General features: G+C 33.3%; 1 protein-coding gene across 1 annotated transcript in view; it reads left to right on the top strand.

The window, feature by feature from the left end:
* Positions 1-27260, top strand: part of LOC149902677 (uncharacterized) — a 135880-nt gene that overhangs the window by 37516 nt on the left and 71104 nt on the right. Inside the window, exon 2 of the mRNA XM_090109639.1 lies at positions 14977-15369. Within this exon, the coding sequence (XP_089965765.1) occupies positions 15011-15369 (359 nt within the window). The 5' untranslated portion in view covers positions 14977-15010. The remainder of the gene's footprint in view (positions 1-14976; positions 15370-27260) is intronic.

Genomic DNA, 27260 nt, shown 5'->3' with positions numbered 1-27260 from the left:
GCTAGTACTAGTATAGATTAATATACCAAGTTATCAGATATAAGACAAAATTCCCAAGAATAGGTTTACCAAAATTGTCACAACATCTAAGAAGGTCGACAGGACAGTATACAGTGTATATTTGTATGTAAATGTCGCATCGACCCTCGTAAACGATTTTATTGCTGTCATACTGGGCTGAGTACAACACTCGGGAAATATGGTTGAGAATAAAATGCGTTTTATTGCTCTATTCTGGGGCCGACTTTGTACGGAAATCTTTAATAATCGTTCAGGTGAATAAAAACATTTTCTCGTGTCATCTAATAAAGTTTGTTTTATTTATCGGTTTTAAATAAACGATATTATTTATTCAAGAAGTTTAACATAACATAAATATTTTTAAATAAATTTTAATATCATGAATTATGTAATTATTACACAATATCATACTCAAACTCAAACATTTATTTGTTCGATTAGACTTCTTCTAGAAGCACTTTTGAATCGTCATAATATATTTTTAACCACCAATACTAGACGTTCAAAAACAGAAATAAAATTGTTATTATTGAGATGACCCGTTTGTTCCTAAGAGCCGGTTGTTATATGTTAGGCTTCAAAATATTATGTAGGTATTTCCTTGCTAAAGTCGTTTAAAATTCAGACTGCAAAGTACTGGTTTGTCCACTTTCCCTCTCAGACTACTTTCTAGACTGATTAGAGTCTACATTTATATAATTCTAGTTTCAATGCTTCTCGTGTTATTATTTTTTAATATCTGAGTATTCTTTATGCAGAAAATAATCAACCGCTCTGTTGCTAGATAAAACTCGTCAATGTAACAATAGCGTGATATTAATATAGCCCGTTTTATGTTACACAAACATATTATGTACTAGCTTCCGCCCACGACTTTGTACGTGCATCCCCGTTTTTCCCCGTTCCCGCAAGAATTTCGGGAAATCCTTTCTTAGCGGATGCCTACGTCCTAACATCTACCTGCATGCCAAATTTCAGCCCGATACGTCCAGTGGTTTGGGCTGTGCGTTGATAGATCACTATATCAGTCACCTTTGAGTTTTATATATATAGATAACTAGTAGCTTGTTCCGGCTTTACCTGGCTAGAACTTAATTTTATGTTTTTAAAAGTTCCTAATGCAGAAGACAAATCCGTGAAATCAAAAAGCATGAAAATCCGTTCCGTCGTACTTCAGTATACATACTACTTACATCACTTATAAATATATTACTTACTCACATCATTATGTAAATCTTGACATGTATTCCTATAGCTGTTTGTGTATCGTACATATTTAGAGCTTTTCCTCCATATATCGCGATGATAAATTTCTTACGTCGTTGTTATCATATTACAATGCATGCCGAATGTATATTTCATCGCTTTATGAGAGTCATTAGAGTGAGGCTGAATTTGGACAACAGAGTGATTTTACTATATAAAAAAGATATTCTGACTGTACTTTTGTTTAAATTTGTTAAATTTATGTGTTATGTACAAATAAATGATTTATGATTAACATTACAGACAACCAAACAGTCAAATAAAAACACATTTTATTAGTAACTAGAGGTCCGACCCGGCTTCGCCCGTGGTACATATTTCGCAATAAAAGGTAGCCTATGTCCTTTCTCGGGTATCAAAATATCTCCATACCAAATTTCATGCAAATTGGTTCAGTAGTTTAGGTGTGATTCAGTAACAGACAGACAGACAGAGTTACTTTCGCATTTATAATATTAGTATGGATTTGCGAAAGTATTTAATAATTAATAATTAATATTAATAATTAATAATAAATAATATAGATATAAAGGCGAAAGTTTGTAAGGATGTATGGATGTATGTATGTATGGATGTTTGTAACTCTTTCACGTAAAAACTACTGAACCGATTACAATGAAATTTAGGACACATATAGAGGGTAACTTGGATAACACATAGGATAGTTTTTATCCCGGAAATCCCACGGGAACGGGAACTATGCGGGTTTTCCTTTGAAAACGCGGGCGAAGCCGCGGGCGGAAATCTAGTTTAATAATAAGGAAGGTTTATTTTGATAATAGAGTCCTTTGTTTCAACTTTAGCACATTAATTATAAATTAAGGAAAGTCAACCTGATCAAAGGGTTATAAAAAAACTTCTACAGGTGTGAGGTGACGTTTGAGAATTCAGCAGTGTCGGCTTCCATTTTAGTACGGTTAGCAAAAAAGTTTAAGTAGATATTTTCGCATATTAAATAATAATGATAATAATGTGGTTTTGTTTGATAATTTCAGCCTGTATGTTCGAAGGGAATCAAAAATTCACGTTATTAAAAAAATTAATGTTCTACTATGCAATTTATATATGTAGATAGGTAAAACATCTTATGAAATAAATCAAGCTGTTTCGGAGGAGATTGGTTGCAAACACTCTGTCATAATATAGAAAGTAAATATACGTTAACATCTACGTCATGTTTTTTGACTAGAACAACATCGTTGTGGAATGAATTACCATCTGAGGTGTTTCCAAGCGTCTATGACAAAGATACCTTCAAAAAAAGGGCATACAAGTTTCTTAAAGGCCGGCAACACATTCGCGGTGCCCCTGACAACGCGAATGCCTATGGGAGGCGGGCATCACTTTCCATCAGGTGACCCGCCTGCTCGCTTGCCCGCTTAAGTATATATAAAAAAAAAATTGTCCTTAATGGCATTAAAACTTTATATATTTAAACGTTAAATACGCCCATTGGGACAAGTTGGGTCTGGAGATAGCGAATAATTATGGTCTACATGTAGGGTTGGGACGTCATGTAACTATACTTGCTTGTTTTATGTTTTACAACTTGTACACGAGTATAAGAGAACTTCCAACGAAAGGACAGTGAAAACTGGACACTGTATGTGTAAGTTCTAATGTTGATAATTACAAGGAGGTTTATCTTCTTCACCTATACTAATATTATAAAGCTGAAAAGTTTGTTTGTTTGAAGGCACTAATCTCAAGAAATGGTCCGATTTGAAAAATTCTTTCGGTGTTGCCCATTTATCAAGGAAGGCTATAGGCCATATATCACGCTAAGACCAACAGAAGCGGAGCACCGAGCAACGCGGGTGAAACCGCGGAGCGCAGCTAGTTAAAAATACGTCTGTAATCTTGAATTGCCAAAGCTTGTCTTGAATGTCTTGAATGTTGAAATTTTTAAATATTATCTAACTACTTAGATTTTATTTAATATATTTTTTTGCTATGGTCTTTTCGGTTCATTTACCTTTGGAAATGAGAAAAAATAACAAAAGGTTTGTACACAATCTTCACAATTTGTCTAATTACCATTATATTTGTTTATCAACATTTTTATATAATTAGGGAAACCTGCTAGAAATAAGACGACTGCTTATCAATTTTGGGAAACTGATGAAATTAAAAGCTTCTGAGTAAAAAATCGGGGTATCATAAGATGTTATGCTTACCTACGTATTACAAGTTATCTACTGTTTAGACCACAGGTTTAGACTTACTATGGTGACATATGGAATTTCATATATTTCGATAATGGGTATAGTGGTATAGTGCTTAAAAAACATTTTAAGCTATTGCAAGGCTTCTATCGCGGGCCTTGGCCCTTGAGGGCGGGGACCGAATCGAGAAATTCCGTAACGAAAAAACCTCACGCTCCCCACTCGACACACCGATGACCGACGGACTCGGAGGTGTGGCTTGAAGGCATGCTATGCTGTATGCAATAGCTTTACCGCGGCAGTCTCCGAGTGCCACACGTCTTTTTTTTAATTGATCACTGACAAACATTTCTATTATTAGGTATTTTATTTTAACATACTTATTTGAGAAAATTTTCATAAAATATTAGAATTAACTTAAGGCGTGAATCGGGTAGAATGACCTTTTAATACCGAAAATTAACTCTAGTTATAACCGTTTTTCTTCTTAGATTCTTAATGTACATATCTAAAAAAAATGTATATTAAAGTTTCGAATATGATAAAGGGCATGGTTGTTTTAATTTGTTTATTTTACAATCAGGTTTTTTGGAAAAAAATCATGAACTGAGGTAGATTTTTGGCCTTTAAACCAAAACGCTAAGTCAATATAACGTCAATTATTGTAGTATTTTTACAGTGTGTTTATGAAATTGAAACACAGGGCATGGTTGTTTTAAATTTTGATTCCATATCCAAATATCATTTTAAATAATTTTTATACGTACTTTTACTACGGTAGATTCGCGCCGGTCCCCCGATCCCGCCTTGTAAATCGTCGTCAAGGTCGCTAGCCCCTATTAACGCCTTAAGTCAAGTGACCCTTATTTAATTTTAAAATTTAAGAGATAAATGGCGTGGCAAGGGACACACGATTTAAATAATTAAATTTTTGAAGCCATCGTGGATTGTTTAAAACAAATTCAATTTCATCCGTCTGTTTATTATTCAAATTTATGTTATTCTGTCGAGCGGTTTGTGGAATTATTATACTTAACTAGAATTTTCTTTAAGAAGGTTCTCCATTTTAAAATGTCACTGCGTTCCGAGGATCGTGCAAGTTTTGTTTTTGAGTATAATTCTAATGTTTGTTTGTTTGTTAGTGGAAATTCTATTACGTATAGTATAATATAAACACTCTACAGAGAGGAGTAGGTAGTATGTGCAGAAAGTGTTATCAATGCGCGTTAATTTATATTTGATACTTAGCAAACCGGGCGAACTCCGTTTCGCCACCAGAGACACATTTTCTTTGCTATAAACCATACGGAGCCCGAGACCTTTCCAACGAATGCAAAACCGTGGAAATCGGTTCGTGCGTTCTGGAGTTATAGCGTCAGGAAAGAAAACCCGACTTATTTTTAGAAAAATTAGCCATTTCCGGATATAACAATTTACAGTCTACTTGTTGCAAATAACCTCCCCTACCACCTCTTAAAAGGATCCGGTCTAATTACCAGTAACCCTGTATAGTAGATAAACGGGAGTAAAACAAAATCACTATAAATACAATTTATCGAAAATAAATATTCAATGTATTTAGGATGGTACAACTGATACAAATGGGGAAAAACTTATTAACTATATACAAGATATAAAAGACAGCAGCTTATAAACTATTATTTTGTTTTTAACGAGCTTTTATAAGCTCCTGACGAACTTTGCTAAAGTTCGAGCGAACAGTTGACAGCAAAAGTTCATTTTAACCTAGAATTTTACTGGTTTCTATTCTAAAGATGAATGAATGATGATAAAATATCTGCAAAAGAGCCTTTATTAATTAATTTTTATATCAGAAATTAGGATTTTAACAGGATTATAGAGTTGATCAAGAATTTTAGAAGAAATGATTTCTCTCACAAGTCACAAACAACAATAATTCTGAAATATTATAATTTGGTGGATCCAACAACAATGACTCAGCGGTTTTTCTTGAGCGTTGAACCGTGTTAAAAAATATTGAACCTTAAATATTCAAAATTCGTGTATTTTACAAAGGAAATGACAAAAGACTCATTCAAGTTACCCAAAGCAAACTTCCTTTGTAACGTATTATTAGTTACACATCACTGGCAAAGTACACAATTGTTCCTCTCAAAACAATTTGCATTAAACCTTAGTCCCTCAAAATCGTACGATTATTATGAATTCGCGCCGAAATACTATAACAATAGAGGTCAACGCCCGCCCACCTGTCATATTTCATCTGTCTCATTCACACTTATTGCAATTCTAATTGCACATCCCTTTCTAGCTTCACAAATGGCGCAGGCAGTTAGTTTTGGTATGAATTATTGGTTTGCTACACGTCTATTGTTTATGAAATAAGATTGCAGAATCGTAAAATAAACATGCGATTTCAGAACGTTGTGTTTAACCTAAAATAGGTTTCTAGCTATAGGTACTAATCTTTCATTATTTACAAAACTGGCAAACATAGTGAATGTTTACTTTAGAAGATTGTTTGTTTCTAGGTATCCTATAGAATTTAATGAAAATATTAAATCACGTATTTGAACTTATTCCGCCATCCGCTTTTCGCTGGGGCGATATCAATCTTCGAGTTGAGATATGAGTATTCATATTTGATAAGCTGATGGTAACATTCAATGCGTAAAATGAAGAGAATTTTAGTTTTGCAGCTATTTATTTATTTCTGATTCCTTACAGCTATTCTTACAATAATTACATAATAATAAATCCTTAAATAAATCAAATACGCCAATTAAAAGGAATTCCATTATGAAGTAAATTCAATTTAAGGGCTTGGTCTAGTAGTGCAAACAAATGCATTCTGTCATCCTATATGTAAATAATACAAATGTACTAAGGGAAAGTTGCTCCACTTAATTTTTAAAAATTAAATCATTCGTATAATTTAATATTCGTAATAAGTACCAAAAATGACAATTTGAAACATTTTCGTGAAAATTACACCGGGTGATTTTTTTATCAGTATACAAAATTTGCGAATACTTTCTATTGATATCTTCAACTTCATGTTTATATAACTGATCAACTTTTACAAAGAAATTTGGACGAAATATAAAAAAAAATAAGCTTTCCATACAAAATGCATAAATAACTCTATACATTTTTTTCGACCTAAGTTTCAGTTTAACTGAAAATTGTTCAGTTTAACTAATAAAACGGATAAACAAATTTTGTATATAATCAAAAAAAAGGTAATGTTTGTGTTAAAAAATTATAAAATAGAAAAATACGCAAATGAAAACAAAAGATATTTATTTCTGACTAGCTTCCGCCCGCGACTCCGTCCTCGCGTCTTCTACAGATTTATTATATTATGTATAGTATATAGATTTATATTTATAAACCTAATAAATCTTTTGCTAGCATTCTGATGCTTTATCGGTTGCACTGGATTTATCTCTTTTTTTTCAATCGCTTGAATGATATAGGATGGGTCCTTGATGGGCATCGAATGCTGAAGTCTCGAATCAATCAATGCTGACAGTAGGCAATTTATATAAAATCTTGATAATGGTCTATCATTTTATTTTGCCTAAACGTTACATACTTTTTTATATATTCTATTTTTAACGAATGATTCACTCCAGTCCAAACAGCAAATAAGCAGACTTCTGCTTCTGCAACGTTTAGTTGTCCCTGAATTTGGAAAAAATAGTCATGATTCTTGTCTATGACAAAAGTGTTATTTTTTGCATTGTATTTCAAATATTAAATTTTTTTTAACCGCATCTTCCGCATTCATGTCTTTTGCCGGAATTAGACATTTAACTTCTACTAGTCCCATTTTCCCTTTTTGATATGGGAGTGTATAAAGTAAATTTTTTAGACATTTCTCGTGATACTTTTAAAAAGTTATTATTGTCATTTTGCTCATTAGGTAAAGTATTTTCGATATCAGTTTTAAGTTTTTTGATACCTGCAATAATAACGTCATAATCGCCTGCACATACTTATCGATTACACCCTGTATACAATCCACCATCCACATTCATAATGTTTTCCTGTCCTCCTCTCCTTTACGCTGTTCACCGATACATTTTAAATGAGTAAATCTGCTACCACTGAAGGATGTTTCATTATGATCAGCATATTTTCACCACTGTTGTTGATTATTTGTTTTTCATTTTTAATCAGCAATTGGTAATCATCAGTTTTGTTTTTTGCAGATTGGTGATGTACCCTAACAATACGTCGAAAAGGGAAAGCATCAACGAATTATCGTTTTCGTCCTCTTTTTTTATTCTTCGCGTCTCTGTTACTTCTGTTTGTTTAGTTCTCAACACCCACTGAATTTTCTATGTTATTGTGATCTTCCATTACATGTGAGTTTTGATGATGTGATGATAATCCATTCGTTTTAATATTGGTACTTAGAGCGTATACGCACTATGCGGGTAGCCGTCCGGCTGACCGCAAGCACAATTATGTACGTAATATTCATTTCTATGCGCACTGTGCGGTCTGCGGTAGCCGCATCGCAGTGCGCATAGAAATGAATATTACGTACATAATTGTGCTTGCGGTCAGCCGGACGGCTACCCGCAATGCGGCTACCCGCATAGTGCGTATACGCTCTTAGAGTTGGTAGACTAAACTAGAAATGGCGGACTAAATTTGTCAGCGCGTCTGTAAGATCAGAATATAAAACCAACATCCTGTATTTAAGTTACAAAATGAATAATCAAACAACATGCCGTTACGTTGAAAATGACTAGAAGAAAAAATTAAAACACCTCGGATCAATTTTGGAGTAAACAAATCATTTTCCCCGTATGGGGATTTCCCCGGATGAACTTGGGAAGTTCAAGTTCTCAATACAAGTTTATATTATATTTCGTATTTCTCAAACGAAAAATAAACATTTTTGGAACTTCAAAAAAATTATATTATAAGAAAATTTATGAGCTTACTTTAGTTTTAAAGAAATATACATCCCTTTACTGACACCCCGTAAAATAAAGAAATTGTTGCCAATCACCTTTGCAATCTATTTGGTTTCATTAACTTTATGTTCGAAGATAATTTTTTTTCTAGTAGTTACACGCGTATTTTTTTCGTTTATTTTCCATATCGAAATCAAATGTTTAAAAATACGAATATTTGCACAAAACTAAGATAAAAATAATCAATTAACAAAAATATTAAATTTAATGAAGTAGAGCAACTTTCACTTCGGTATGAAGGAAAATCGAGCGTAGAGCACACGTCAGAACGCTCCGGCCCAAGGAGCGCGACTAAAGAAATTCGCTAGGATTTTTCCTAATTATTTTAAATATTTTTTTAATATTTAAAGAATTATCAAAATTAAAAAAAAATTTTTTTATAGGATTAATACTCATTGGTCTTCAACCAACTCGAATAAATTAATGGAAAAAATAACTTTTAGCAGTATTTATCAATAGATTTTGTAAGGCAAAAAATGGGAAATTTAATGAATTTATAACGTTCTAATTAAGAAAATCATAAGTTTTTCGCAAATTGTATTCAGCAGTTTTTAATAACGACTATATAAGGATAATAATGCGCTGATCAGATTGTGTAAATTGTAATTGGTTGCAACGTAGTGAGTGCACAAACTTAGCTCGAAATGTCTTTGGGGGAAAGAGACTTATCTTGAAGGCCTGATTAAGGTAACATAAAGTAACTTTACAAATGTGAAAAAATTCACGCGCATTGCGTATATAACACTAATTGATAAACAAGAAAAAAAAATTCAGTTTATCATTTCATTAGCCGGGAAAAAATTGTCAAATAACTTGTTGAAAACGCAATTTTGCTAGACTGCAGCCTTAAATTTAATATTTTAAATGTTCTAAGTAGTCTTATAATGTAAGATTTGATTTAAGAATTTTTACATTTATATTTCATATATTTACATATCAGATTCTATTTCATTTCACGTAGGAATTCAATTCTTTTTTATTAGGTCTGCTCTCAGGAACACATCTGCGGAGTGGCGCATTACTTACATAAAAAAATGGTGCTACATTTCACGTCGTCTAGATTTTTTTAAATATTTTTTCTCCCATTTTGTTTTTCAGTTTAAATTATTTTAATGTTTTAATACATGCTTAAAACATTCTGGTTAATATATGTTTAAGATTCATTAAATCATATAATATAATTATTACATACCTACATACATGTACATTGTACAATGTACATACGTTACATATTAAAATACGAAGGTATCAATAATGTGTAAAAATACTTAATTTTAACTAAAAGTTACGGTACAACAACTTAACAAGCATAACAAAAAGAAAATAACATTAAATCGTAATACCACTATCATAAGTTTACGTTTATTACGCCTGTTATATCACAGATAAAATAAATAGCCGTTTTCAGGCACGAGTGTCGCTAAGGTCATCCTTTGTTACAGATAACACCTCATATTTTTTCAGGCCACATTGTATACGACTTGTTTTGACTGTCGCCGCCTAAATTATTCATTATTCTCCACGTTTTTACCAGTTCCACAAAGTTATGCGACGTTTCACCGTAAATTATTATTTGCTAAAGAAATGTTTTGAGAGCTTTGACACTTCGAATTACGCTGTGACTTTATTAAAGCAGATTTTCAAACGAAATGAAAAAAAAAAGTTCAAACGTAAACGAAATTTTATTAAAGAAAAAAAATCTACACAGATAAAAAAAACAAGGTTATAATGACGTTCGCGCGCATAGTTTGAATTTGGAACAGGCCTGTGTAAACATCCTTCAAAAGAAATAGTTCACCAAAAATGATCTTTACTGAAGAAAGCGTCGTCATCGGCTCGTTCCATATTCGACAGCTTCCAATATAGGACACGAAAGATTGCTTGTTTTTTGTTTGACGTCCTGATTATTTTTTAATCTGTTCTTTTCTGAGATAATGGATTTGTTGTAGGACGCAATAAATATGAGTTTACGCTTAGTTTACGTGATTGAAGAGAAATAAAATACATTTTTTGTGAAAGATTTATACTGATACGAATTTTTTTTTCAATAAAAAATATTTTTTAATATTCAACAAAAAATCTACTACACAAAACAAAGTAAATGTGAACATTATACAATCACTAAACACAAATGAAAATGTATGTCGAACCATGGTCGAACCCTAGAACTATATTTACGGAAGTTAAAACTCTTGTTAGTAGGAAAAGTTCAAAGTTTTGGGATCATTTTCTTAAGGATGTCCGATGGTTTTGCTACAAGTTTAGGATAAATTACGACACATTTTACTTTTAAAAAAGTAGATGTTTTTTGCTGAAAATTGTATGATTATCCGAATTTATCTGACAAGTTGTAATGAACATAAATCATCAGCTCGAAACGATATTACATTTCAAAACTTTTTATAAACAAAATCTCATTTAAAACATGAAAGAGTACATAATAATCCTCATTAGGAATAATATAACAATTTATCACTTGAACAAACAACATGCTTTTACAAAATTGGTGGCCATTTTTATTCATATTCCCGCGCTCAGCGATTACGGTTTTCGCGCGAGTTGTGTTCTTTTTTTCATAGCAATTTGGGCGCCATTTTGTGTCGAAATTTTTGACAAACAAGATTTCTCTCATCGTGTGGCTATCCAAAAAGCTATTTTTAAACACATGCAATTCACGTTTTCCAATTTTAACTGAATTTATAAAATATTATGCATATTTTAAATATGTCCTGTAAAATTGTGATTGAAAATAAACCTTTGCTTATTGACTCTAAATATTTTATAGATAATTACATAAATCTGTAATATTATAATTAAAATTCAATTTACTACAGTAAAATATTATTCGTTTCAATTAAACGTTCGTTTTTGATGAACCTTTACATAAAAATTAATATTGTGTGTCTTGATAATGTATTTAAAGTCACGCACTCATACTTAATTGATGATCACGTAAATATAATTGACACTTGATGATATATTGATATTGGCTTGATATTGGCAAATATAAATCTTCTTTATCTACAATACAGCGTAGATTTTCCGACATTAAAATGGAATTTGGATAGAGATTAGAGAGTATTAACAAAATTCAATAGAATGGAATTGTCTAAATCTGGATTAGTATATTCACTGTTAGAAATTTGGAATATTAACAAAAAAAAGGATTAATCGAATCGACGACTATTGTGCCTTGTGGTTTTATAGATTACTAGCTTTCCGCCTGCGGCTTCGCCCGCGTTTTAAAAAAAAAACCCGCATAGTTCCCGTTCCCGTGGGATTTCCGGGATAAAACCTAGCCTATGTCACTCAGAAATGATGTAGCTTTCCAACAGTGAAAGAATTTTTCAAATCTGCCAAGTAGTTTCGGAGCCTATTCAATTCATACAAACAAACAAACAAACAAAAAATCAAACCTTTCCTCTTTATAATATTTGTATAGATGTATAGATGCATGGACGTATAAAAAAAGACGGACGCCGTATTACGAACAAACAACGTGAAGCCACCATAGTAAGCTAGCGATCGCGTAAAGACAATAAACACGCACACACTCTCACCATAGTAAGCTAGTCGGCCGCCATTACGTCGTGAACTACCGACTGATTAACTGCGTCACTGTTTCACAAAAAATATTTAAAATGCCGTCTTGCGTGGTTAAATGGTGTCGCAACAGTACAATTTTAAATAACAAAACACAAGGGATTACATTCCACAGGGAAGCAAGTTATTTCTTTTATGTTTTAATGACAAAATTATTACGGCAAAATTTATAGAAAAAAATACAGCCGCCATTGTCATCAACACAGCTGTTGCCATGGCAACATGGCACACACGCATGGATGTTTCGCCGCCATTACTAGGCTTCACTCAATATTTAGGCGATATACCGTCCGTCTTTTTTTATACGTCCATGTATAGATGATGGTTGTTATGGTAACGGAACTTTTATTATTTTAAATCTCAGCGGCGGCTCAGCTATAGTTCATTGGATTAGCCACATTAAAATATATATTATTTAATTTTGTCCATTACAATTGGTATGATTGAAATATAAACCCATAGTAAAACTAAATTCGTTCAAGAAAGAAATGTTGGTTTTTGTTTGAGAAATATAAGTACTTACAAGCTAAGCTTACAAGATTACGATATAACAATCAGTAATCTAATAATTATTTTATAATCTACTAGCAATGCCCTGCGGTTTCACCCGCATAGATAGCGATATCGTTACAGTGAAAAGTCTACTATAGGTCGGACTATAGGTTTAATTTTTAATCACATGAAAATCACCTTTACCCCGTCCCGCACTACGGCCTTTTTTTTTCTTTTTTTTTTGTTTTAGTGGGGAAATCTTTCATAGATACCCACGGCCTCCGGGGGAGGGGCCGTGGGTTATGTCGGATTCCTACCGACCAAAACTCCACTGTGTTCCGTCAAGATTCCTCCGTGACCCCCGCACTACGGCCTGCTCGAACAGTATACCTACTATTTTCTGTAGATTGACACTTAAAAATTCGTTATATCTTTTGAATGGAATATCCAATTCTTTTCATTTAAAAAGTATTTTGCTGGTATTGAAACAGTCTATAATAAAACATCATTTAATGGGATAAGGATTAATATATGTGTATGGATAACATGGTTTGATTACTGTCGGCACTTCTATTTACTTTGAAAACGTAAAAAAGTTGCTGTAGTAACATAACTACTGAAGATGGACATATGGTATCGCGGACTTTCTTGTAGATATTGATCCATTCTATAATACCGTAGAACATTTTTTTGTTCTATCTTCAATAGATTCCGCAGCGCACGCGATGACAGAAGTTTTATTGAGGATATTTTTACACCTTGGGTTACATTATTGCATTTTTGGTAAGGATCTCTAATTTTTTTGAAAATGCAATATAGCCTATGTTGCTCAGTAAAGATGCAGCTTTCTAATGGTGAAAGAATTTTTGAAATCGGTCCAGTAGTTTATGCGTGAAAACCATACATACATACATACATACTTACAAACTTTTCCTCTTTATAATATTAGTATAGATGATTAATATAGGATTGTTAATCTAAATGAGAGAGAGAAAAAAGGCTCCAATTCCAGATATAAATGCTTTTATTGAGATGGACTTCATCAGATCGTTTAGGAAAAAGACGGATTGAATGCATTGAGGTATTATAACTTCGTATAGAGAGGACACCACGAACAAAATCTGTGCGACAATCGCGGCGGTGCGGAGCGCGCGTGGGGCGGCTAGTTAGTCATAGATATAAGCGATGTTTGAGACACTTGGCTCTAACTCGTGTTACAAATAGTGTAGTAGCGATGCCCTCACTAGTACGTAGTACATAGTAACTCAATGATTAAATGTGATTTATTTATTACTAGAGGTCCGCCCCGGCTTCGCCCGTGGTACATATTTCGCAATAAAAGGTAGCCTATGTCCTTTCTCGGGTATCAAAATATCTCCATACCAAATTTCATGCAAATTGGTTCAGTAGTTTAGGCGTGATTGAGTAACAGACAGACAGACAGAGTTACTTTCGCATTTATAATATTAGTATGGATATTGTTTATACTTTATTACAACCTAGAGTTTAGAACACTTTTGTTCCCAACAGCGATTGCAGAAAAACAATTGCATTTTTATAACTCTTTATATAGTGAAGTCCCATGTCCCCTAGTGGGGTAAGGGGCAGATGCATTATACATCTGTTTCACTGATCGATTTTCTTTAGGGACAAGTAGGTGATCAGCCTTCTGTGTCCTACCAGACCAAGACATTTATTTTCCTACCACCGGGAATCGAACCCAGGACCTCTCGGTGTTACGCTCACGCGTCAACCACTGTACCGAGGAGGCGGTAATGTATGTTAATATTTTATGATATAGCGATTACAATAATTGTTTAGAATTGAATTAAATTGCGATAAGAATTTTCAGCCATAATTTTAAAATTGAGAAAATAAAAATGTAGAGCCAAAACAAGGCTTAGGTATTTATTATTACTTATATCTACTTATTTACGTTATATATGAAAATGGTTTTATACTTTTATACTTGATTATAGCTATTAAATATAAATTATAAATATTACGAAAGATTATCGTGTAAACAACAACGAAACTATTTTTACGTTCGAATAGATTGTACGCATTTTTAAAATCGAAACGCAAATCAATTGCAATAATACATCGGATATTCAGTTTGCAGCAACTAGTTTTAACTTCAGAAATAATAGAAAACGCATTTTAATATTATATTGTTTATTTATTTTAAGGCTTATTAGCAGAGTGTACATCGATGAAATTACATTAAAAAATATAGAACATCATGGACAAGTGACAACCAATAATTATCAAAATCGGTTCATAAACGACGAAGTTATCCGCGAACACACATAAAAAAAATATATAGTACGGTCGAATTGAGGACCTCCTCCTTTTTTGAAGTCGGTTAAAAAATGAGCACTGCATACACTAAAAATACGTTAAACACATTAAAATATGTTAAAAAAATATTCTAACCATATTTTCCTTTCCAGATCACATTAAATATGGTGGAATGATGCGGGAGCGATGCTGCTGCAGCAGGCATCATCCTTGCCTGGACCCAGCGGCACGGCCAGTCCCAAACCGAACCGGCCCGGCGCAAGCCCCAACTTCACGAGAATAAACAGCCCCTTGACACACGATGCTAAACTCAATAGCCCCAAATTGGGTAATAGCCCCATCCTGGGCAATAATAGCCTAGGAAATAGTCCTATCGCAAATAGCCCAAACTTGAGCGCTAGTCCAAAGTTTGGGAGCCCGAAATTGGGAGGTAGTCCGAAATGCGACAGGTCTGAAGATGACGAAGCGTTGGATAGGATCCAAGGAGAGTTGAAGGAAGGCTGGACGGTGCATACGGGGAGAGATGGAAGACTCTATTACTGCAAGTAAGAATATATTGTACACTGTAGCGATAGCTTACGGGTAAAAGTCTATACATAGTGTATGTTAAATTTTTGTTTTTGTCCTGTGATTTTTATCGAGGACATTTCACATAATTTCGTTTAGTTTTAACTAGATAAGTGATTGATATTTTTAATATTATTTTTTTCAACATCCCTAGTGGAAATATTATTAGTCTGTCTTATTTATTAGGTACTAGGTGACCCCACAATCATTGTTCTGCCAGGACATCCCAATCACGTACCGGTATGAAATACAAGTACATACAAGGACCTATTCTCGTCGTATTTATCGTATTATTGTACATACAAAACTATATGAACGTCCATCGGTAAAAATTAATATGAGTGTTTTGTAAAATATTAGACGTTGAAAACGTCAGTTAAAAATATTACGATTTACGAATTGCGAATTGACCATTTCAATTTTTGTTAATAATGTCGTCAAAAAAGATATATACTTAAATATAATATTGTGAAAATAATAAAATAAAATAGTATCTACGTCGTAATCAATGCATTTTGAAGGAGAAGCGTAAGTAATTAGATATCCTAGGATATTCTAAGTTTAGTAGACTATTTATATGCAGATAACTTGGAGCTTGGAGTCTTTGCTATAGATTTATCTCTGTAGATTATATACAAATCTAAATGATATTCTATTACCATAGTTATGACAAAGACATTGATCACAGCGCGCTTCTATCTTTTAGGGTTGCCACATTCTATATTTTATAAAAAAGTGTCGCAATTGCATTTATGAGGAATTTATTTTAGGAAATGACAAATATAATAAATATTCTAATAAGTAGCAATTTTTTACAATACCTACATGTGTAACTGAATCAAGAGCCAAACACGCAATATTAATTTTTTTGAAATGGTATTTTTTTGTTTTACAAACAATATAATAATTGTTGTTTAACATTTATTAGTTTACTACATTTTCTAAGCTAAATACATATTTAGTATTATTCGTGTGACATGTAAAATTTGACGTTTTAAAGTTATAGTTTTCAATGTTATGACTACCTTTATTACCTTTTCGAATCCTAGAGAATGTGTCTCTAGAATACGAAAAGGTCATACCTTTTCTAATTCTAGAGATAAAACAAAGAGGTACTGGCTTCCTTCAAAGGCTTTTTCATGGCTTTTCCTAACCTTTTAAGGTCAAATTAGGATATTTGTCTTTAAAGAAAATTAATTAATTGCTATATATTTGTCATGAAACTTTGATGTGAGCGTTTTGATGTATTGAATGTAATCGATCGGATTTAATTAAGATGGAGTAAATAATTTAAGGCTCGTATTTTGCCTTCTTCTAATTCTATACTTTGTTCCAAGTAACACATAGAGTATAGTGTACCTACTAACCTACATATTGTATCCATACTAAAATCATAAATTAAATCATTATTGTTTAATCTTTATGCTTTAGAATGAACGAACAAATTCTCATATTACTTTTACGAAGTGTGCTCTACGCTTTCTAAAAGCGAAACTGCAAGGAAAATTCGAAACATCTAACGGGCAAATTAAAAACTATAAAGTAGGTCGCTGTAGTGGATTAAATTTTTCAATAATAGGAGCTTTATCAAAGGCTTGCAACACAATACAAACGGCTCGCGCTGTGTTTCCCGCCATTGTTTAGTGTTGCCATATTATTCGGATTAATGCGTAATATGGAAGGGTTATTAAGATTTTTATACTTTCGTGTAAGCGAGTTAATTTATAACGGCTTAAACGATTTTGTCAAGTGGCTTGCAACTTTGTTATTGCTTTGTTACATTGTAGTGCAAAGCTGATTACGTCACGTGTTTGTGGGGAAAACAAATTGCGTACTTATTGCGTAGGTATTTATGTTTTCAATGTCGAATTAAAAATAAAAGTTATTAAGTGTAATATATTTTGTTTTATTTATATAACAGTACGTATTCATTGTCGCTTTTTGTTAATGAATCTTAGGATATAAAAAATGGATCTCACATAAGAAAATAAATATGTAAATGGAACTTATAAATAATTTTGGACAATAATGATAATTAATAACCATATATGCAATTGAGAGAATTAATAATTGATAGTCCATTAGGTATATATAGGTCGAAACGACTAGAAAATATATAAGTGACCTGTATATTTATTTATTTTCAGCTCAACCAGTTATTTTATTATCTGTACTATTTGAATAATTATTATATCTTGCAACTCTTACGTAACTATTTGACATGTGCAGCCCTGAATTCAAAATGGCGGAAGCACGTCATTCGTTCCCGCCTTCTCTAGATGAATTGAATTGAGACAATGTACGCGGCATCCGTTTGCGAATTATCTGTAAGAACACTCGTTTATCCGATTATCATGATATTGGTTCCGGTTAAAATGATAACTTATAAATGTATGTATTTATTTATAAAGAGGTTTCAAATTTAAACACAAAAAGAAGGAATGGAAATTACAAAGAGGATTATGCGGGCGCTAATTAGAAAAACGTCAACACTAATTTTCCTAATTTTAAGTAAAATTTTTGCCACAATTTTCAAATCATTTTAATAAGACTTAATAATTTATCTTATTACAAGAAATAGGGGGACTTTTGAAAAAGGATTAGGCCTACAAAAACACAAATACCTTAAGTCGTTAATAAAAACAAAATCGGCAAACAGACTTTATTTAATCATTTTATCGATTGTTGCCGCGTAATTACGCTCGCAATTCACACATTTCATACACAATGGTTAGGGAGCCAGGTGCAAATTTGGTTCATTATTTCCTCTCAAGAGATAATTCGTCAGACGCATGAGAGTATAGTATTATAAAGCCTCGTGAACGTCAGCTGGCGCTCGGTTGGGGGGGTGAGCGGTTGTAGCCTCCCACGCAAAAATACATTCATTCATTCATTTCCTCTCAGCTAAAAATTTGTCACATTGTAGCTAACCCAATATCTCAACGAAAAAAAATAGTCAGCTGGTTACAACATGGTGTATTATACGTCAGCTGGTGTCTCGAACATGAAAGTTAAATTTAAAGAAAAATTTATTTTCCGTTATTTCCTCTCAAACAAAAATTTACCTGATGATAGCTTATATGTAACTGTGGATAAATATATATGTCAGCTGGCTGTATCTTGGTGGAAAAACCGTCAGCTGATACGGGAGGCTACAACCGCTCTTCCCCCCAACCGAGCTCCAGCTGACGTTCACGAGGCTTCATAATACTATACTTTGATGCATTTTACTAATTACCGCTTGAGAGGAACTTGGTCATAAAATCTGCTGCTGGCTCCCGGACCACAATACACATTGCTATTATTTCATAACCCGTTCTCATGACGTTTACTTCCTCTGAGTTTTGATTACGATTTAGAAATTAATGAATTTAAAACGTGACCTAGTTATCCTAAAATTATAGCAAACGATAGTTTTTGATAGTGCTTGTTCTTCATTTATGCAAACACTATTGAATAGATTAAGCTGTGTTTTGATATGCAGATAGATTTATTATACTTGCATGTATGACATAATAATATTGAGTGTATCATGTAATGCCTACAGGCGTTGTATTTTATAGATAGTTCTATAGACGATTGCGTGAATGTTTGTTGCTGTTTCACAAAACTTGGCACTTATATAGCTTCTGCTTGTTTGTTATCTTGTACCTATATAAACTACTGAACCAATTTATTTGAAACTGCCAATAAACATAAGAACTATTGTTAAACAATCATAAAATCTAAAGCAATACAATCACAGTCTTTATTTTCTAAACAACGCTTTACTATTGTTCTCACATCGCAATGTCACATTAACGCAATAAGGCAGAGTACTGTGACGTATAGTGGCGTATAGTCGCGTATAGTGGCGTATACCTAATAGCGTATAGGCGTATAAAAGCTCTTTTATTACGAACACTGAAACTGTAAACCTGTCTCGATTACAATCGGCTTTGTTCCATGAAAAACGATGCGACACGAGAACTCTAATCTGTGTATTAAATAGCTTGTTTTCGCTTCGATTTTGTACTTAAAGTTTATGTACCTATTGATTTTTTATACAAAATTATTGAACCTGTTGCAGTCGAAGCTGAAACATGATAAGTAATCATTTATAGTACATTTATAATTTGAATAATTGGGGAGGATAGGGTTTCATAAATCGTTGTCAATTTAGATTAAGCCGCGAAGAAAAAAAACTACTTTTATTGCCAGATAGAGCTTAATGGGTGTGAAATAAAAATAATTTTTTTATGAAAATTGTCACATGAACTGCATCAGAGGGTTACCGTGCGTAATAGCTAGTGATAAAATAGTCACTAAAAGCATTTGGACACTGTATAAATACATATAAAATATACAAGATGGAGCATCCCCGTGTTTGCACAGCTACTAGGGTCACTTCGGCTCAAGTATACCATCCACATGTATGAGTTTGTATGGGTATATCTGTGGGTATATGCTATCTATTATAATACTGTAAAAAGAAAGAATAATTTTATATATGAATCATCAGGCTATAGTTTGGTCACAATTTGGAATTTAGGCTATAATCTACCAGAGGCGAAATGCGGGTAGGCAGTTGTTAGTTGTTAACCTTTTTAGTTCTGGAGCATGTCAGTTTTCTTAAAATATTATTTTTCTTATGTGATGGAAATGCCCAAATTAATTGAAATCGCACGCTCATTTAGTTTCAAACCTTTGTTATTCAATTGCAATTTTTGTGTGCTAATGGACCCAAAAACTTAACCAATTTTGAAAATTATTAAGCTTATGCAAGATTAAAATAAAGGGCATTTGCATGTGTGTATTTCATTTACAATCGATAAAAATCAAATTGATCTACATAGATTATACATTTATGACCGAATCACATATAAGGCATAGGCTCTATTTTTTAATTATTTCCCCTGAAACCATGCGACTTATCATAACTCATCAATCGAGTAAACCAAATACACATGCTAAGTATTTATTACTGTAAGCTATCCTTCCGTCTGAAGACTTGTTAGAATATCGATCGTGTTGTAGACAACTGTTTGTGGATAATCTACGTTGTTTGCTCGCTGATTCAATGTAATTTGATGTGTGAATACATGTAAATGTGGTGCGAATGATTTTGCTTTGGTAGTGGGAAAAGTTAGAGTTGTCTGTGAATATTAGTGGAATGGAATGAAATAGTAATGTTGATAGAGATGGCGCAGTGGTTTGAATTAATCCATCAGTCCCCGGAATCACAGACACAATAGATAATCTATTGTGTCGCGCCCCGATCGGGGCACTCGGTGGTCAATGGGTTAAAAAGTTATGGGTTCGAGATATGACTAGTTTTATCTGCATTTATTAAAGTACAATGCTCAAATCGACGAACGAAGGTATAATAACTAATAAGGAAACTAGAACTGTCTTAGAACCAGAAAAATCGACTACATGTTATATTTAACAACATGCACAATGCACATGGACAGAGTGGAGGATAATGTTAAATTTGACTTTATTCAATGTTTATATTGTGAAATTGCCACCACTTAACCTCTAGGATTGCAATGGTCATCTGTATACTTAATATATTCCTGGAAAAAAAAATCTCTTCCAGAGAAAGGTAATTAAATTGCTCAATAAATTAAAAGTGAAGTCCTGTGCCAGTCCTTCTAGTGGAGTAAGTATACATCTGTTTTACTGATCAATTTTCTTTAGGGACAAGTTAAGTGATTAGCGTTATGTATCCTGCGAGACATTTTTTCCTCGTCTCCACCGGGAATCGAACCCAGACCCTCGGTTCTACGCTCACGCGAACCACTGCACCAAGGAGGTCTTATTAAATAGGTCAGCTTTTATTTACATAGTAATTATGGTTGATTAATGAATCCTACCAGCGACAGAACTTAAACAATACGCTATCAAGGCGTATATTAGCACAAAATGAAGCAAGCCACTGACTAACCGTTACAGAACCGTCGCAAATTACTTCGTCCTACATAAAACCCTTGTTTAAGTTGTTTTTGTTTAACCGTGAGTTGTTGTTTTAGTTGCATTACAAACGGTGTTTATCGCTAACTATTAAACACTTTAGTGAACACCCTGTTTATTATTAGCAATGTTCCGTTTATACAGGATGTTTTGAGAGTAAATTTCGATTATTTTAACGTTAGGCTTCGAATTTAGATACGTCTTTGCAGTTCGATGTCGTATATGTAACACGATTTATCGATCGCGTAATACTACAGAGCTGTTTTTCATGATTTATTATGTAGTAGAGTAGTAGAGTACCTAAATCTGTTTGTTTTTTTTTTTAATTTACACCAAATAATTTTACGCATTGCGAATTAGATTGATTTCGAGTTATTATTACCTATTGAATTTATATATGAAAGGTAGCCAAACTTTACAAAAGCCTATAGAAAACGTATATAAAAACTAGGTATATTTTTTCTAACGCAAGTACGTAACTTTTTTTATTATAAGCACAATAAACCACTTCTATCCAGTTTCAAGTTAAAATTCTCAAATGCTGTGATATATAACAGAGCTCAAAGCATCTTCATTTTAAACTATATAATGACCAATTCTGATCATAAGGTCTTTTAGAGCCCCCAACGAGGGATCACAGGGCTTCCCCATGAGCCTATAAAAACTTCATTAAGCTATCAAACAAGACTCGTTTACAAATTGAAATTGCACACATAAAATGAGATTTGAGAATTTGAGTAATAAGTTCATTTTAATGAAATGTTTTTTGGAATAATATTTATTTGTGTAAAATTGAACAATAGAATACCAATATATGTTTTATAGCTGTATATCTTCTTTCTTACATAAATGCCAACACTAAAGTCTAAAATGTTAACTGTGTTTGTTGTACCATAAATACCAAGATAATTTACAAAAGAACCTTCTTTTTTGAAGTTGGTAAAACATATTATTTACGAGAACATGGTCAACAATAATTTATCATCATTATTCCAACTATTGATTTATTATTACAGAAGATAGAGCCGTTCATATAAAAATGCGGGTACTTTAAAAAACTTGTATCAAAATGCCACTATGTAAAGTACGGTATTTGCATATTAGACCATGTACATGATTACTTTAACAATTCTAAGTACTGAAAATCAAATATTAGAAAGGGGCCTGCCAAGAATAATTTCTTAATATTTTCTATAATGATATAATATTTTCTATTTTCAATCAAACATGAGTATTACATTATTTTAAAAGTATAAATAACCAATCAATCAATCTATTAATTTGATTCATACGTTTTTCCTTTGTATTCACTTACTAAACTATACGCAAATAGATGCTATCTGTGATGCTATCAATTACGTAGTAACTATTTAATAATATGTGTTATTACGTCAGACGTCATAGCCACAGATAATATAATGATAGCTAAATTCTAAGAAAACCAATTGAGATCTAACTTCTAGTTTGTTTATGTAAATTGTATTATCTGTTACTAAATAAATAAATAAGTAAACGATAATGGTCATAGACAATTTTGACCCTTGAACTATATGTAAGTTGTGTTCATTTAAAAAGTAAAATGATTTAAGGGATTAAAAAGGCATTCATTATATTATTTTAACCGAGCTATCGAAGCCTTTATTACGAGCGTGGTTTGGCAGATAGTTTCTAAACTAAGTCCAGTCAAAATGTTCGTACCTACTCAGCAAAATTCATTGATGCCAATAAAATATTAGATAACACATAAATCATTGCCGTTCGTTACATATTTGTTTATTTAATTAAAGTTTTAACACAATTAATAAAGAGTTCAAGCTCCCAGCAATATTTTCATTTCCATCCTTTTATTTTAGTCCTTCACTCATCAACTAACACGTTAAAACACTCCTCCGAAACGGCTGCACCGATCCTCATGAAATTTACCTATTAAGTAGATCTAAGAATCGGTCAACAATAAGGCAGAACACAGATAGCTAAGCTAGTCTCTAGCGCAAATTCGCAAAATTGACCGATGTAAATGAAGCATGAACGATTGAACTGTATCGAGGTAACTTTCCTAACAAGAAATGAAGACCCTTATCTTCCAAGTTTCCACCTTGGTGAGAAAAATTAACATTATCAATGAAAATAATCATAAAATATTTTATTTTGTGTTATAGACCTTAAAATCCTATATCCTATCCTACTAATATTATAAATGCGAAAGTTTGTGAGGATGGATGTGTATGTGTGTGTTTGTTACTCTTTCACGCAATTACTACAGAACCGATTACAATGAAATTTAGCACACATATAGAGGGTAATTTGGATTAACACATACGATAGGTTTTATCCCAGAAATCCCACGGGAACGGGAACTATGCGGATTTTTCTTTTAAAACGCGGGCGAAGTCGCGGGAGGAAAGTTAGTCTTATAAAAATCGCAAATTCACAAAATTGACCAATATAAATGAAGCGAATCGAAATGTATCGAGGTAGGTATATTATCGTACGTGGAATGTATTCCGTATATCTCTCCCTGGTTGGAGCGGTTTGTTTTCATTACCGCGTGGCCAGAGGCGTGTATCGGAAATCGGCTAACTTGATAAAGGAACGGGAAAATATCCCGGGGAAAGTACACGGGCTCTGATATTTTACACGTGTTTTTGATCGACTTTAGAGATGGTTTTAGAACGATAGTGCAACTATCACTTGTGTGTAACATTTTAGCAATAGTACCTACTTTTAGTTATGCAGGTACTTTTTCGTAATGCAATACATAATTTTATATTTATAAACGAATGAATATCCTACTAATATTATAAATGCGAAAGTTTGTGAGGATGTGTGTGTGTGTGTGTGTTTGTTACTCTTTCAAGCAATTATTACTGAACCGATTACAATGAAATTAAGCACACATATAGAGCGTAACTTGGTTTAAGACATAGGATAGGTTTTATCCCGGAAATCCCACAGGAACGGGAACTATGCGGGTTTTTCTTAAAAAACGCGGGCGAATCCGCGGGCGGAAAGCTAGTACAATCTATATAGAAGGATTTATTGTTATTCAATTATAATTAAATATTGTAAATTCGTTCTAGTATACTATTAATAAAATAATTTATATTAAAGATATAGAAACCCACATAGAAACCCTTTATTAATCATCGAGATAGAATGTACTACGTACTAGAGAGGCGATCGCTACTACACTCTCTTTAACACGAGCTAGAGGTAAGAATCACAAGTCTCTTTAGTCTGTGTCGGACTGTGCCCCCCGCTTGCCGCGTCAACACGTGTTATTGCTCTGTTCAAAATGCCTTCGTGTTTGCTTAGATATTGTTTTAACAGTTCCCATAATACAAACAAAGCCCGAGGAGTGACTTTTCACCAGTAAGTTTCCTTATTATGAGTAAGTCATGCATTTTACTAATATTGTTATCATTTTGCGAAAAATCACCACGCGTTCTGCGTTTCGCGCCATTTTTCATAGACTAACAGCACAGACGTGACACTATCGATGAGTCTGTTAAAAAAATGTAACTGGATTTTTTTAACTATGTATATACAATATCTACTAGGAAAGATTACCGTGGTGTCTAGTACCTAAATATTTATACTTTTACCCGACTACGCAAAGTAAAACGGTAGGTTATATTAAGTAATATTTATTTATTTACCTATTTTTATTTATTAAAAAAAGCCTAATCAATAGTTGTTCCAATAGGATTTATAAATTATTATGCACAACAATTACAAATAAACACAACATTCACAGAAACTAATACAGTAAAAGTTCCTTAATCGCGCTTCCTTTATTCGTGTTTTCACTATTCGCGGATTAAAAAAATGCGACCCAATTTCTATATTCACGTCTAAAAATTTTTTTTATTCGCGGATTTAATAAGTACATACATAATAATAAAATTATTCCAATAGGTATCTTACCCAATATCCTTGTCAAATGGACTAATAAGAAAGTAAAATAGATCTTATAACAAGTTTGCCTAAAGTACATAATATTATGTTCTTAAATGATATCGCCGAGGCCTTTGACACAAGCCGCCTTTGTCGCAAGCCACCTCTGCAGCGATTGATGTTTTTGAGAATGTAAATAAACAGAATGGAAGCAACCTTATAACTCAATAAATAAAGTATATTTTTAAATGTAGTTCCGTTTATACATAGTAAAGTTACAAAAATTGTGATCGAGTAAGGGGGCGTCCATAAATTACGTGAGGTGTACCTCCCTCCCCCCCTGGTGAGATGTCGTGAGAATTTATTCAACCCCTCCCCCATCCTCGAATCTCGCGTGAGATTTTTCAAAATGTGAGTTTCTTATACGTAAACGCCATCAACATTGAATCATCGTATCCATTTAAATTACATCATGAAGCAAAAACTGATAAAACTATTGATTACTACACAAAACGACAAAAGCTTAATAAATTGATATTATTTAAAGGAAATTAAAATACATAGTTTAATATAAAATCCTCGTTTTATTAATTCCCTAGTATCAGTACCACCAGATAGTACCGAGTAAACAGATTGCACAATGTGTCGCATCTGCACGCATTGCTTAATCTTTGAACTTGAAGCCACGCCTCGCTCGTTCCACACGTACCCCACCACATCGGCCGCGCGCAATGTTTTTGTTTGGAATAACCCCTCTAGTAATATATCTCGATGTTATTAATACAAAAATATAAAGACATCAAAGCCGTCAAATCAGATATTACAAAAACGTTTATTTTCCTCCCTTATATCAAAAAGCATTTCTTTTGATCCGTGTTTTAAAAACAAAGCGTGGCTAGATAAATGATTTATCTAAAGTCCCTAAATTGTCCCTTTCTCGAGGATAAGACGACTTAATTAATTTATTTCTTTTCCACGCGTTTAATTCGTTTAAAATGTGTTTGGGGTTTTTCTGGGAAGATGTTTGTTTAGCTTGGGGTTTGTGTATTTATCTTTGCTTTATAGGTCAATACAAGTAATATTTATACTGTTTTAGTTATTAACTAGCTGGTAACGCCAATATAATTAAAATAGTAAATGTAGAAATTAAACGTTTATTGTTTGTGGTGTGTTCCTTCATCCTTCCCTACATACGAGCACAACCAATCATCGCGTGGTCACTAACCACGTGACACGTCCAATAAGACGTGAACGCGACGTTCGTGTCGCTGCAGTCAGTCGGGTTCGCTCCGTTCCTTCGCGAGGTTCGGGACTCGGCCACCGCCGGAGAGCTTCCACGAGGCTCTCTAGATCATCAGGCATTGTGCCCTTGTAACATCACCGGGGTATCCCGTGCCCCGGCCCCTTGGTCGCGCTCACCGCCGCGTGTGTGTTTGTGTGGAGTGTGGGACTGGACGCCGTTCTTGCCCGCCGCGAGCTGGAGGACCCTGACCGCGTGGCGGCGCGTGTGTTCTGGACGCTACTCCCTCCGACGAGGTACGTGCCGTGTGTATCCTGTCTATCCCTCTTTGCTAACACCACGTAGATCTGAATACAGTCCACTTTCATATCGAGAATATATTTACGTATATTTTTATATTGGCGCGACCACTAGCTGTGCCCGCGACTTTGTCCGCGTGGAATAGTGACTGCATAGTAGTTACTAATTAACACACAATTATTGAGTAAACACGTCTTGAAACACGTACTACCATAAACAACTAAATTATAAGTAAGTACTTATTTTACAGTTAAGAAATAAAATAAATAATAACACAAAATAACTGTTAGTAAAATTTATTACTAAACTGAGCTAAAAAAACTTAGGTACAAAAGAGTTCAAAATTTCCAGGGTATGGCTATCCTCCCGCTCCCATATCCTTCTACTTTCACAGACTTTCAACTTTTCCCTTTCACCCCTAGTAAATGGCAGAACCGATTTTGATGTAAACCATGTCTAATTGTACCTATATGTACA

The sequence above is a fragment of the Colias eurytheme genome, chromosome 14 (assembly GCF_061535395.1).
Source record: "Colias eurytheme isolate Ceu_HAF_F1 chromosome 14, ilColEury1 Martin Lab GWU primary, whole genome shotgun sequence".
Lineage (NCBI taxonomy): Eukaryota > Metazoa > Arthropoda > Insecta > Lepidoptera > Pieridae > Colias > Colias eurytheme.
This window is presented reverse-complemented; position numbering and strand designations above follow the sequence as displayed.